At 30.7% G+C, this 13,102-nt stretch overlaps 1 protein-coding gene and 1 long non-coding RNA gene across 3 annotated transcripts; one reads left to right on the top strand and one right to left on the bottom strand.

Moving 5' to 3' along the window:
• Positions 1 to 5,357: 5,357 nt before the first annotated feature.
• Positions 5,358 to 9,174, top strand: LOC149925424 (uncharacterized). The gene is made up of 3 exons (XR_016476823.1): positions 5,358 to 5,703; positions 8,589 to 8,681; positions 9,033 to 9,174. It is a non-coding gene; the product is annotated as an uncharacterized LOC149925424 (long non-coding RNA).
• On the bottom strand, positions 8,284 to 12,294 carry LOC149925423 (uncharacterized). 2 transcript variants are annotated; one of them, XM_090159687.1, is made up of 5 exons: positions 12,064 to 12,294; positions 11,016 to 11,099; positions 10,459 to 10,581; positions 9,584 to 9,778; positions 8,284 to 8,669 (listed from the first exon to the last, which is right to left on the bottom strand). In XM_090159687.1, exons 1-5 carry the CDS (start codon positions 12,191 to 12,193, stop codon positions 8,656 to 8,658), a joined length of 546 nt encoding a protein of 181 aa, XP_090015813.1. In that variant the 5' UTR covers positions 12,194 to 12,294; the 3' UTR covers positions 8,284 to 8,655. The 2 variants fall into 2 exon arrangements, with proteins under 2 accessions (XP_090015813.1, XP_090015814.1); XM_090159688.1 differs by lacking the exon at positions 11,016 to 11,099.
• Between the last annotated feature and the right edge of the window lie 808 nt (positions 12,295 to 13,102).

Below are 13,102 nucleotides of genomic sequence, written 5' to 3'. Positions count from 1 at the left end.
TAAAACCAGATGGATTACTATGAAGCATATAATTTTGTGTCACATTTGTTAACAGTTGGGTTTTTCGGGAATTTTTGATAAGTATTGCAGAATAGAGATGCCTCTATATGAGATGGGATCTTCCTTGTTCCCAGACTTAAAATAGAGACTTCGGCTTCTTTCCATAGGGATGTGAAACAATTTGTTTCAAAAGATAGATTTATAATTGTGGCCAGAACTGGAGATATGAGGGTCGCTAAACCCTTTATTGTTTTAGCAGAGATACCAACAGTACCTATTGCGAAACTATTTTTGAGTTTCTTGATATAACACATGATAGTCTTCTCGTCAACTTTTTCAAAGTTAAATTGGGGGAATAATTTCATTGTTATCAGGAGAGGCGCAGTTATTTTGCGATTGGTTATAAAGTGATGGTTAAAAGGTTCAGTTATATATACATTATTTACATTTAAAGTTTGAGAGTTCTTTTTTATGGCTTCCAGAAGTCTCTGGACAATTAATATATTTACTCTCAGCAATATTAACAGCCTTGTTAGCCATATTTCTATAGTGTTTATAATCGTCGTACAGGTTTTTATTTTTTATTAATCACTTATAAACCTTGGGTATTTAACTTCCTTATAGTTAGCCATGGGGGGTTATTTAAAGATTTCCTCTTGGTAATAAAAGGGGCATGCTTGTCTAAATTACTAATAGTTGTGATAAGGACTGTTGGACCTCTCTTACCAGATTAGCAAAGTTTGTTCTATTATAGTCTTGAATTTTTATCATAGTTTTCTTGATCTTTGGGCATTTCGTTTTCCTGATGCACAAAGTAATGTCATAGCCAGAAGCACCAAAAGGCGTGATGCATGCAGATATAATTGTTTGGGGGTGTGATATGTAGATATGCTCCAATAAAGTTAATATAGGAATATAATTTTAGAATTTTCATAGTAAAAAGGAACAGATGGCGATATCTTATTTCGAAAGAGCACTAGCACGGTAATAAGGGGTCGAGCTAGCATATTTTTCACACTTTGAAATGCTACGCAATGTTGCTACAGATGTGCAAATACTACAGCCATATGCTTTGTTGGACCCTTCTTGGGGGGGAAGAGTTGTGATTTTACCTGCCTCAGCACCTTGGACCAATAATAGAGGGACTGGTGATGCCATCATACGCTAGACAGACGATCAGACACATACTTGGAGACTAGGCTCCGTGCAGGTTCTGCCTCACTAAATCCAGCCTTTGCACCCTCCATAGCCAAGGTTCTCGTGATGCCCTTTGTGGTCAGGTATCCAATAAAGTTGAAGTTTATTGTGCGTCATACTTATTTATATTTAAATTTTTTATTGAAAAATTTGTACTATATACAGGAATTTATTTAATAAAAATGCATAAAAAATGGTCTTTTTATAATCCCGTATTATATAAAGGTTGGTGCATTTAAAATTAGTTATATTATGCAAAATTAACACTTTTATACCATAAATGTTTTTATTTTATAAAAATAATGGCTGGTAACAGCACTACACCACAAATGTTAAATAGAGGAATTCAGTACCAATCCAAAGTTTTCATCACCTAAAAAACAAGGAAGTTAAAGCAAAATTCATATTCTACCAGTACAATTACAATTAAGTGGGCTGCCCCAATGGTAAAACCATGAACTAAACACCTGTTAGTGTTTTCTCAGTTAACTAAAAGGGAAAATTAAGAAAAAAAACCTTCACTATCAGTGGTGTTGTAAGGCTTTGTGGGTTGGGTACTAATAATGTGCTCTCCCTTCCCCTATTGGTTTTTGTCTAATTGTCAAAAGTTACTAATTTTTCAGTTTATATACATTGAATATGATAAAACCCTAAATTTGTAATAAAGTTCTTTAATATTATAAATAAATTTGTCCATAATGACTTATTTACCCTGAAATATTGTACGTATAAAGTTATAGTGGTCCACTCATCCCAAATTTGTAAATGATGAAATAAATATTTAGTTTAATTCTGTAAATGTAAAACATTTGGTAAAATCTTCGTATAAAAACAAAATTTTTCTAAAGAAGTTTTGGTACCCAGGGGGGCAGCACAGTTAATAAAAATTTAAACATTTGTTATAGCATAGGATACACCACGAAAGAAAAATAGGTTTAACATCAACAAAAAGCTTTTAGGAACGGTTCACAAATTACAAAACACAAAAGCAGATCTTTAGCATTGGCTCACTTTTGGTCATTGTCATTTTGGGCGGATTGATACTTTCAAATAAACAAACAGTTTATATATTCCAGTTAAACGATGTCAGGTATGAACCAGTAACTACAACTCTGATTTTTCTATAAAGGGGAAGCCCTATGAAAACTGTTTATTTTGGCATTTTATAATCCATTTTATAGGCGTTTGAATTAAGTTAAGAGAGGGTTTGTTTTCTAAAATGGCAGCCATGGCCAAAGCTACAAGGTGATACAACTCTATTGCCTCTTCTTTGAACGAATCAGGAATTTTGGTAATTTCTAAGACCAATATAATTTTATAATTAACCTTTCCTTTAAATCAGTGGCGTAGCCAGATATTCATCCAGGGGGGGGGGGGGTCGAGTTATGTGAATGTTAAGAGTGGGTCAAGAAGGGGGTGGAAATTTAGTACAGTCAAAGGTAGACCCAAGGGGTTGTCTGGACCGGGAAACACCCCCCCCCTTGTCTACGCCACTGCTTTAAAGTTTGACCACTGCATAGCAAATTTTAAATAATTAAGTATTTTAGATAACTTACATATGTTAAGCACTACTTGTCTTTTGATCTTTCTTAAAAAAAACAACTGTAGAATTTTCCATACCAGACTTCACCTGTTTATTAACAAAATGGTAAAAAAATAAAAAATAAATGCTTATGTCTAGAATATTTTAAAAAGGGTGTTTTGAAGAAAAAAGATAAAGGCCGAGTCTAGATTCACACCCCGTGAACGTAGCCAACTTTCTGCGTCCACACCCCGTGAGCGTAGTCAATTTGCTGCATCCACACCCCGTGGATCTAGCTCGTATGCTACGTTCACAGTCCCAACCACGTGACCTTGCATTGACCAATGAAATATCTTCCTTCAATTCTAATTGTTTGGCCGTTTCTTTAAAAATATTTTTCCACGTTTCTGTTTTCTCTTGACCGAATTTGAGTAAGTTACACGTATATTTTTTAATCTTCTCTAACAATGGTTTTTTTAACTATGTATATTTTAATACCATTCCGTTTTAAATTTTTATAGGTACTTTAAAATAGCCTGTAAGCTTAGGTTGTATAATTTAGGTAGTTTAAAATAATTAAATCCAAACGATTAATTTCCGCGGAACTCATGCCACGTGTAATATATTCGAATTAAACAAAGGACGTTTAATTATAATTTACCAAATTCAGCCTTTATTATGTCTATGCCTTTATACATCCTTAATTATTTATATTTAAAACTCCTTGTAGTTTTAAAATGAATAAATCCAAACGATTAATTTCCGCAGAACCCACGCCACGTGTATTCGAATTAAACGAAGGACGTTTAATTCTGATTTACTAATTACATCCTTTATTATGCCTATGCCCTTTTACATGATTAATAATTATTAATAAATCTAACCAATCGCGTAGGGAGGCGCAGTGTAGTTGAATCGAAACAAAGAAATTTAAATTGATAAAACGTCCAGTAGAGCCTCAAAGCCCAACATCAACTTTCAACAATCCATTCAGTTGACCAGGTACTTGGTTCAGGGCAGAAAAACCCTGGTTTGGATTTTCCATATTGTAATGATATTAAAATTAAATATTACTTAGGTCAATTAATAATTTTTATTAAATGTCAAGTCTGACCTGGTTGATCCCTTTAGAAATGAATCCGGCCTGGGATTTTCTTACGTGTGGTAAAATCATAATACAGGATTATTGAAAGTAAACAGAAAAAGGGGAATACGTTACGGGATACGTTAGGCTTACTCACTTTCGGTAAGTTATGACTAGGCCTTATAAACGACGTGAAAAGATTAAAAAGACCAACAACAAATGGGGCAAACTAAATTTTATTAGTTTAAGTTAAAATGCGGTACTAAGGTACTTCGGCCGATAGGTCTTGGAGGCGAAAGATTACTTACGACTAAGCCTTGCCTATTGAAAAATTATTAACCGGAAGTTTATCGCACAAAAATCATAGCTTTAAAACGACGAGATAATTTTAACCATAAACTATTCCTCTCTTATACTTCCTTTGGATTATTTCTTTAAAACAAAGATTTTAAATTATAGACCGGATTTCTGTTTATTTCTCACTCAGCAAGTACCTCAGCTACTGGCAAAGAATTCTTTGCTTTAAGACTCTTGAGAAAAAAAAAGGCAAAGACGATATAACGCTTCGATTTGGAAGCAATGATACAAGGGATAAACAAATAAAATAATTTAAGTGTTTGAAAATGTAATTTATTTGAAGCTAATCTAAAGTATTTGGCCACAAATAAATTGCCAAAAATAATGTATTTGCATTTTTGAAGCAATATATAGGAAAAATCGAAACATGATCGTCCCATTATTTTGGTGAAACCCATTTACCGCTCTCAGTGCGCTAAGAACCCTCTGAACTACACTTTTTATAAAGAGTAGAGTTAAAGGATAACGAAAAGTGGACCTCAGAGCGCTCTGAGATAATAAAAAGGGATTAACCAATTTTAAGAAAAGGTAATTAATTAAGAAAACCGACGGGCGCCTACTTTAAAACTAGTTAAATATTATTTTATTCATGGAATCTTACATTTAAGGCATTCAAACTATATATTAATAGTCTCCTTGGCGTTATCTTAAAACTAATCTTTGAGAGCGCCAAAATAGACTTATCATCCTTTAATATCATCATATATCATTTATTATGAAGTACTTGGTATGATATGATTATAATATCATAAAATTAAAAAATTTAAATATAAAAATTTAAAAAAAATAATAGTTGCTAAATTTTTTCGTTTCAAAATAATTGATTTTTATTCAATTTTGATATAAATTGAACCTTTCATTAAAAAATTTGGATTTCAGTTAATAATTTTGACAAATAAACAATATTTATATTAATTTTTCTAATTAAGTAATCTGGCATTAAAACCTTGCATTTTTGGTATATTCGTAGCCTTTAACAGCATTGTTAGGTGATGGCATCGTCAGAACCAATTTCAACAATCGTTTTCCAAGTTTTTCATACCGTACACATTTTCTATACGTTTCAAAGCTTTTGCGATAAAAGTTTAGTCTTACTATGTAGACTTGTAATCTGGTATCAGAGGCATGAGAAGTAGTCCCATCTTATGGGCTTGGCTACACTAGCAGATGGTTTTGACAAAATAGGTAAATCTTGTATTTTGGCGTTTAAACAATAGTAAACCAACATAAGTTCAATTTTATTATTTCAAGCTTCTAAGTATTTAATTATTTTCGAGAAAATAACTTTTTTCCTTGAAAATATGCTTAAATATTAAAGTTTTTGATGTTTTTAAAAGTTTCTCAATTTAAAAGTTTGTTCGCACTGGGATGCTTCTCCAACCTATTAGGAAATTTTAGGTATCCAAGGCTTAGAAGCGCAAAGTGTGAACAAGAATTGAAGAATAAATACCTAAAAAAGCGCGGGCAAGCGAGCAAATTGGATTCGTGGAAGTTCATGTTTAAGTTGATGCAAATTGTAAAATTCGGATAACTCATTTAATAAGTAATTAATCAATTAATGAATATCTTCTTTAGGATAAATTTTTTGATTTATAGTTATGTTTCATCTAATAATGTTTAAAACGATATTGAATAAATTTCGTTTTCAATTTCATAAATAGTTAATAGCTAGTTATATTTCTCAGTTGATTTTTTTCAGTAATTTTAAAAAAATCGTAATTGCTTATGACAATTGTCAACGTTTTGTATTAAAGTTTACTTTATGCTACTAAATACTGCAGTTTCTGTGTGATTTTCATACTGATGCCATGTGGCTACTATTTCTTCATATTATCATAATATCGTAAGAGGTATTCCACAAAAATAAAATCAATGATTGGCCAATTATTAAATTATAAAGAGCTGCCTGAACACCTATTCTGTTTTCCAAAATGGCCTTTTGGATGTTTCTGAAAATCTGGAATTTGGTTTCTACAATTAAGTTAACCCTAGAAAGCGAATTTGTATGAAATCGTAGGGGTCGGGTGAGCAGGTTTCAATCTATCGTGGAATAAATTGTCAATTTTTACAAACTTGACTCATGCAGAAATAAATTTTCTTAAGGAAGATGCACACATAAGATTTGCAAATGGGCTTAAAGAGGACCAGAAAATATAGAGAATAAAGCATTCTTTAATTACTCTTTCAAACTGTTGAACTGCACATATCCTGATGTTTTCACACTAATAGCTTGTTTTTATGTAATTAAAGCCAAGACTTACCTTTTATTTCAACCTAATTTCATCTAGAAATAATTTAAGAACCGAAATTGAAATGAAATAAACTTTATTTACCTTTTATGGTTCTTTAACCGCCCAAGTTTTATACCTCAAACAGCTAGGTTAAAAATGAAAAACGCTTTTTGAAGCAGTGAAACAAACTTTTTCAAAGCTGCTATTTTGCTTCATAGAAACGAGTTACATTAGATTTATCTCCTTTTCTAGAGTAGGTTGAGTGTAGAACTAGTGTTACAGTTTACAAAAACACTGGCCAATAATTTCCAGTGTGGGTATTTTTGAGTTACACTTTACGCCAATAGTTTATTTTGGTCCAACACTAGGTGAGAGTGTAGCACTAATAAAACCTATAGTTTCCACTAATTAATAAAAGTGCATGAAGGGATATACACCACCCTGCTACACATTGTAACCCACCTGCATAATGGCATAAAATATGGCTGATTTGAGCCGCCCATTTATCTCATCCATATTTAAGAAAAAAAATTTTGGGTGAAGGTGGGTGTTAATTATGTCTTCAAAAGGTACTATGAGATCTTATATATCCACACCAGTCACACTTTTTTAATAAATAAACTTATATGCCAAGCACATAAATTAGAAAAATGTTGGTCAAGTCTACGTAACAGAAATTTACTGTCATACTTTTTAGAAATATTATCCTCAGTATTGTAAACTGTATGCTGACTGACTCGGATTTATTCATGGCTTGAAAAACATAAATGTATAAAAAAAATCATTTATCAGACTTTTAGACAAAATGCCAAATATTCAAATAAATTTTCCAATTCTGTTCCATAATGGCAACTTAAGGAATTTTAGTTGCAATGTCCTTTCATTTCCTAAATTCTCAGGAGTTATTGCTACGATTTTGTTTCAAAATTTTTGGAGTTTTTGTCTCTATTTTGTCACTTTCTTAAACCTTTTTACAAACCTAAGAGAATTTTTCAAATTCATTGATGTTAATCACATTAGTATAGTTCTTGCCATTGCCACTGCGTAATATTTGATTTGACACTACTGTGAAAATCAAGTTTGCAAAAATTTTAACCAAACGTCATACTTATGCCATAAGTCTATATCATGGTATAACAGAGGTGAGAAAAAAGATGTTCATCAATCTTAAGCTTACTCAATGGCGTCGCCAGGATTCTAAATTTGGGAGCTATTCTCTGCAAGAGATTTGAAGGAGCCTCGCTCCTTCAGCACTTAGTAGTTTATAAACAAGAAACAGTATAAAAATAACACTTAAAATACACAACCTGAATGTATATTTTAATATTTCTTCAGTAAAGCAAACATATTTTGAGGGGTGATAGGTTTATTTTGGAGGGGCTTTGAGAAAAATTAAGGGGGCTATTTTTTTAATTTGAGGGGCTAACGCCCCCAAAAAGTGACCTAGCGAGACCACTGAGTAGTACGATAGAAAATTACGTAGGAGGAATAGCAAGTAGATTAGTTAGGGCTATTTACTTCTGGTAGGCCTGGCTTATTGGAATATAATGGAGTTAGTTCAGCATGCAAAATCGTTATTTTAAAACATTTAGATCATTTTAACGCCTAGTGGAAGCATAAGCAAAACTTATTTATTGCTCGATGCAAATTATTCGAGTAAAGATCATTTTTCTTAAATAAAACCCAACCAAAATTATATTTATTTTAAATTATTTTGGTGTTATCTATAAATGTTTATTACAATCTAATAACATGAGGTTATGAAAAAAACATCCTATATGCTAATTTATCCTATACAGTATAGCAAAAAAAAAATTAGGGTTTCTTCTTGAATTGTTTTCATACCAAATATTAGTTAAAAAACCCTTAAAATCAATTTAATAAAGTAGACATTGTTAAAAACATTTAATGATTTATTAAATTGTATTGTCAAAAACAGTGAATATATAGTATGAATTATACAATAATTAGGATCTTTGTCAGTTTCTGCAATTAAGATTTTGAATAATTTACATAGAAACTTGAGTGCTGCTTATAAGTTAAAGAGATTATACAATTCTGATAAACTAGTCAGTTAATTGGTAACAATTTATGATTCTATGCCTTAAGTTCTGCGTTATAAGTTTATTTTAAGTCAATCACAATGTTTTTTAATTAAAAACATATTTTTATACATGTAAAATTTTATATTATAAAGATAATGAACTATTATATCACGAATGATGTAGCTGGCTGCGTGAGGTCAACAACAATCTATTTTCATTTCAAGTGGCTTGAGCTGGAAAAAAAGGTTAATAAATACTTATTATAAACAAAGCTATAATTTAAACAAAATAAAATTTCAACAAAGTCATTTGGATGATTTAGCGACATTGGGGCATTTTAACATAAAAGATAAAACCATTGTAGTTTAGAATGTACAATATCTTTTCGTAAGATTTTTTTCTATTAATTTAATGACTGGAGCTATTTGAATTATCTGAAAGAGTACTTTAGTAAAAGCCTTTTATTACTCTATAAAGTATTACATAATTTTTTTAAATACTATTCGATTTTCTATTGAATAAGAAATTTTTAATTTTTGCAAATTACTAATCACACCAATTATTTTATTTCAAGTTAATTTAATTCACTATTATAGCCTTCAACTTAATGTTTGGATCTGTAAAATGGACTAAAAAGGAACTAGAAAAATCAATTCAATTATGTAAATCAGATTAAAACAATCAATTCCTCAATTTTGATAGTAATTATTAACTTGCCATTTTTGCTAATTTCATATTGTTAACAGCCAATAAAATTGAATTTCGTTAAATATTTTTCCTTTTCTCTCCACCAGTGCCAAATTAACCATTAGGGATAATAGGCAGCTGCCCATTGTTATAAGGTATTTAAGAGCCCTGTGACATTGTATTAGGATATAGCTTCCCAGGGGTTCCTAAGCTTAGGTTTCCATTAGATTTAATCCATCACTGCTCTCCACTTTCTACAACTAAAATATTGATTAAGAGTCTGGTTAAAAGGTAGCTCTACAAAACTAATCGGTTTACAGGAAGATTGTCACCTAGATGTCTAATAATGTATTTTTTAGGTGTGGAAGTCAAGGCTAAAAGAATTTTATAAGTTTTTGTATCGTGTAAACCTGATTATCTTACCTAGATCTACAAATAGTGAGACGAGTAAAATAAATACCTTTTTGATTTTTTAATTTCTTCTTCATATTGTAGCAATAAAGGAACAGTTGACAGTGAGCCATGAAATTTGGTTGGTTCATGAAAGTAAGTATGTGGTTAATTTTCTTAAGTGTGGAGTTCATCTGCTCATTAATTTGAGTGTTTAAAAATTTATACTGAGGATACTTGTCCAGACAAAAACCAATCGAACATCCTAAGGCAAAAAATATTTTAATTAATTAACTTTCAACTAGTTGTGCAAAAATATGGGTACAGCCCATATATCGACTGTACTCATATTAACGAAGTTACCTATCATAACACTAGACCTTTCTGTTTACACTCGTAACAGGTCTTTTTAAAAGGAAATTTAAGATTGTGGCAAAAAAATTTTTTCATTAGTTAATCGAGAATCTTCTTATTTTTAAGTTTTTCCTCAAAACATTTTTCTAATACCGGTATCGGCCAATGCCAGCTTTGCTTAAGCCAATACCGGTATTAGAAAAATATGCTGTTATATCTGTGCATCCCTATAAGAAATCTCTAGGAAGTCTAAATGCGATTTGAAATACATCAGTTGCCACTCAAATTTTTCAAAAACCTGCATAAACAATTGGTATTGTGCTCATCAATAAAAATTAAGTCTGATAACAGCTGTGTTTATGTTAAATTAATGTACTTAAATTAAATTAATGCCCACATTGAATTATTTCAGGGGAGGCTCCAGATAATATGTTTCTGAGAGTACATCGCTGTATATTGCCATGCGTTTGGGGTGAGGCATGGAGGCCCCTAACTTAACTTTTACATGTAATTTGGACACATTTGGGGGCCCACAGGAGTTGCCTTCTCCTATTGAACGCCCCTTTAAATGTTTAGGTTTTAGCAAAGCACCTGTATGATTCCTCCAGTGAAGCTTATCAATTAAAAACTTTGTGTTTTTAAAAAAGATAGGATCTCTGTTTAGGCAGTATTGGTGAAGACCACAAGCAAAGTCATATACCACAACCCCAGGACCTAAAAAAAAACAAAAAAACATCATTTTATTAAAATATCAGAATTTAGTTTTCAACATCTATATTTGGTTATATTTAAGGTATTAGCATCTTACGACTCATTTTAAAAGAAATGTTTTCATAAAAAGAAAAATTAAATTTCATATTTTCATATTTTAGAAACTTCATTTCAAATAAAATAAAAAACAAATTGGATGACCCCGTGCTAACGTTACTGGTAGTAATCTACTTCAGTTTTATTATTGAAACAAAGCTAAAGCATTTACAGATAAAGTTTGTTTTATTTGTATAGAAAACCATATGAAGGGTTTTTCAAATTGCAAATTCCGAGTTCCCAAAGGCAAAAGATTTTTGAGCACTATAAAGTACTTGGACTCTAGTATTAAATAGAAGTGCTAGTAGAAATTTTATGATAAATATTTTAAATAATCATACTTTGGTGAAATCTTGTTCTCAATATAGAAAATGGAACATTAACAGATTCGGACTTATTAAGGACTTGAAATCCATAACAAATTCCTCAAAAGAAAAAAAAAGAAAAAATTATCTTATTGCATAGATATACCAACTAATATTTAGAATTATCATTTTTAATATATAATAAATATAATTTAATCTACTGTGATCACAAATATTTTTAGAGGACTTGAAATTACTCTTGAATGAAAAATAATTATATTTTAAGGTATGGTATCGTTATATGGCATGCTGGGGTTTAACTAACAACATACTCAAAATTAATCTCAAACATTTTTGAAAACGCAAAAGTTAACCCCTTGGTGCTGATCACACTAATCCAAAATGTGAATTTTACGTGTACTGACTAAAAATGGTCTGTTTATTTATAAAGCAGTTCAATTTTGGTAATTTTAATCGGAGCTACCCATTTTAAGTTTATGAAAGTTAAAAAACATTGAAATTAACTTTGATTTTGGATATTTTTCCAGTTAAATGTTATTCAACTTGGATTGGTATCAGAAAGTTATTTTCTTTTCATCTAAACCAAAACTACAAAATAAAAAAAGGAGTCTGCTAGCTAGTAAAAATGTTATGGAACATTAATTTTAACTGAAAAAAAACTGAAAATGTGGGTTGATGAAAGATAGTTTTTCAATATACAGTTTGAAAAACTAAATTTCAGTCAAATAAATATTTATATTCCAATATCCTCTCATCATTTGAATTAAGAGCTAGTGACCACAGCTACTTCCCTTTACCTTATTTAATAAAGCAGACATTTAATTTCATAAATTTAATTAAGAATTCATGATGCTACTAGAAATGACTAACTAGCTTAATTCCTATGGAGTTTTGTGAGGAACTTAAATGAGTGTGGGCTAACTGATGTAAGTTTGTGAAGTATGGGTTTTTATCTAACCACAGCTGATATTGAAAAAATATAAGTTGCAAAAAGTTTGGCAAAAGCATATTGTTGTTCTTTCTCCCACACATTCTATTCATAAATTAATGAAAACATAATTACCATGTTGGCAATATATTGTGAATATTCCAGGAGTGAGTGTTGCATGTTTCCCAGAAAAATCTTTCTCGCAAGACTTATCATCTGCTGACTTGTCAGCTGAGTAGATTCCTCTTGTGCATTTCTTGGTCATTGCTGGAAAGCATGCTAGGATATCTGAAGCCTCTGGTAAATCCAATGATGAGTTTTCAGAATTAATTTCAGTTGCATCATACAGTGGGAAACACTTTTGATTTAACAGCAATCACACTCATTATTTGAATTAAATTTGAAGTCAATGATTCACTTGATAATAAATCATATAAAACTGGACATTCTGTAGATAATGTTTTCATATCATCAGGAAATTCACAAATTTTATATCCAACATATAATTTATCTATTAAGTTTTGAAATTCTACTGAACAGGGAAAAGTTGCACAAAGTGCAGAATCCTTTGATAAACAATAGAGGAAGTCTTTATAGTTTTGAGGACAACAAGGGTTTTCTGATTTGACAATAATAGAATTGAGTAGATTCACTAAGCTGTTTGCAGCATTTGTGTTTTCAGATAACAGATCAGAAATTAAAACTTCAAAATAAAATTTGGAGATGTTCTTCGAGCAAACAAAGTTGGATAGTTTTTTCCTTAACTGAGAATTTTTTAGAAATGTTCTATCAGAAAACCTGTAAAAGATAAGACTTTTAGAAAAACAAAACAAGTGCTATATTCTTAGGAAAAATAAGAAAATGTGAAACCTATATTGGTTTATACTTTTCATTATAACATTTATTTTACAATAACTATGGAGCTCTTAGATGTCAAAGTAATTTGACAATTAATAAAACTAAAAGGTTCTTGAGTCTTGTTAATTATTTTGGATATTTATACTTAAAATTTTATTTTGAGTCTAGTAATTAAAGTAAAACATACTTGGCATAAGGTATTTTTCTGATATTTTGGTCTTCGATATTAGTGTGGTTCCAGGACAAAAACTTTCTTTTGAACCCTAAAGTAGTCCCATCACATAGAATAATTCTTGGATTTTCAAGACATTCACTA

The sequence above is a fragment of the Leiobunum rupestre genome, chromosome 10, assembly GCF_980474605.1.
Source record: "Leiobunum rupestre chromosome 10, qqLeiRupe1.1.hap1, whole genome shotgun sequence".
In the NCBI taxonomy this organism is placed as follows: domain Eukaryota; kingdom Metazoa; phylum Arthropoda; class Arachnida; order Opiliones; family Sclerosomatidae; genus Leiobunum; species Leiobunum rupestre.
The sequence above is the reverse complement of the archived record's forward strand: the minus strand, read 5'-3'. Positions and strand labels throughout refer to the sequence as shown.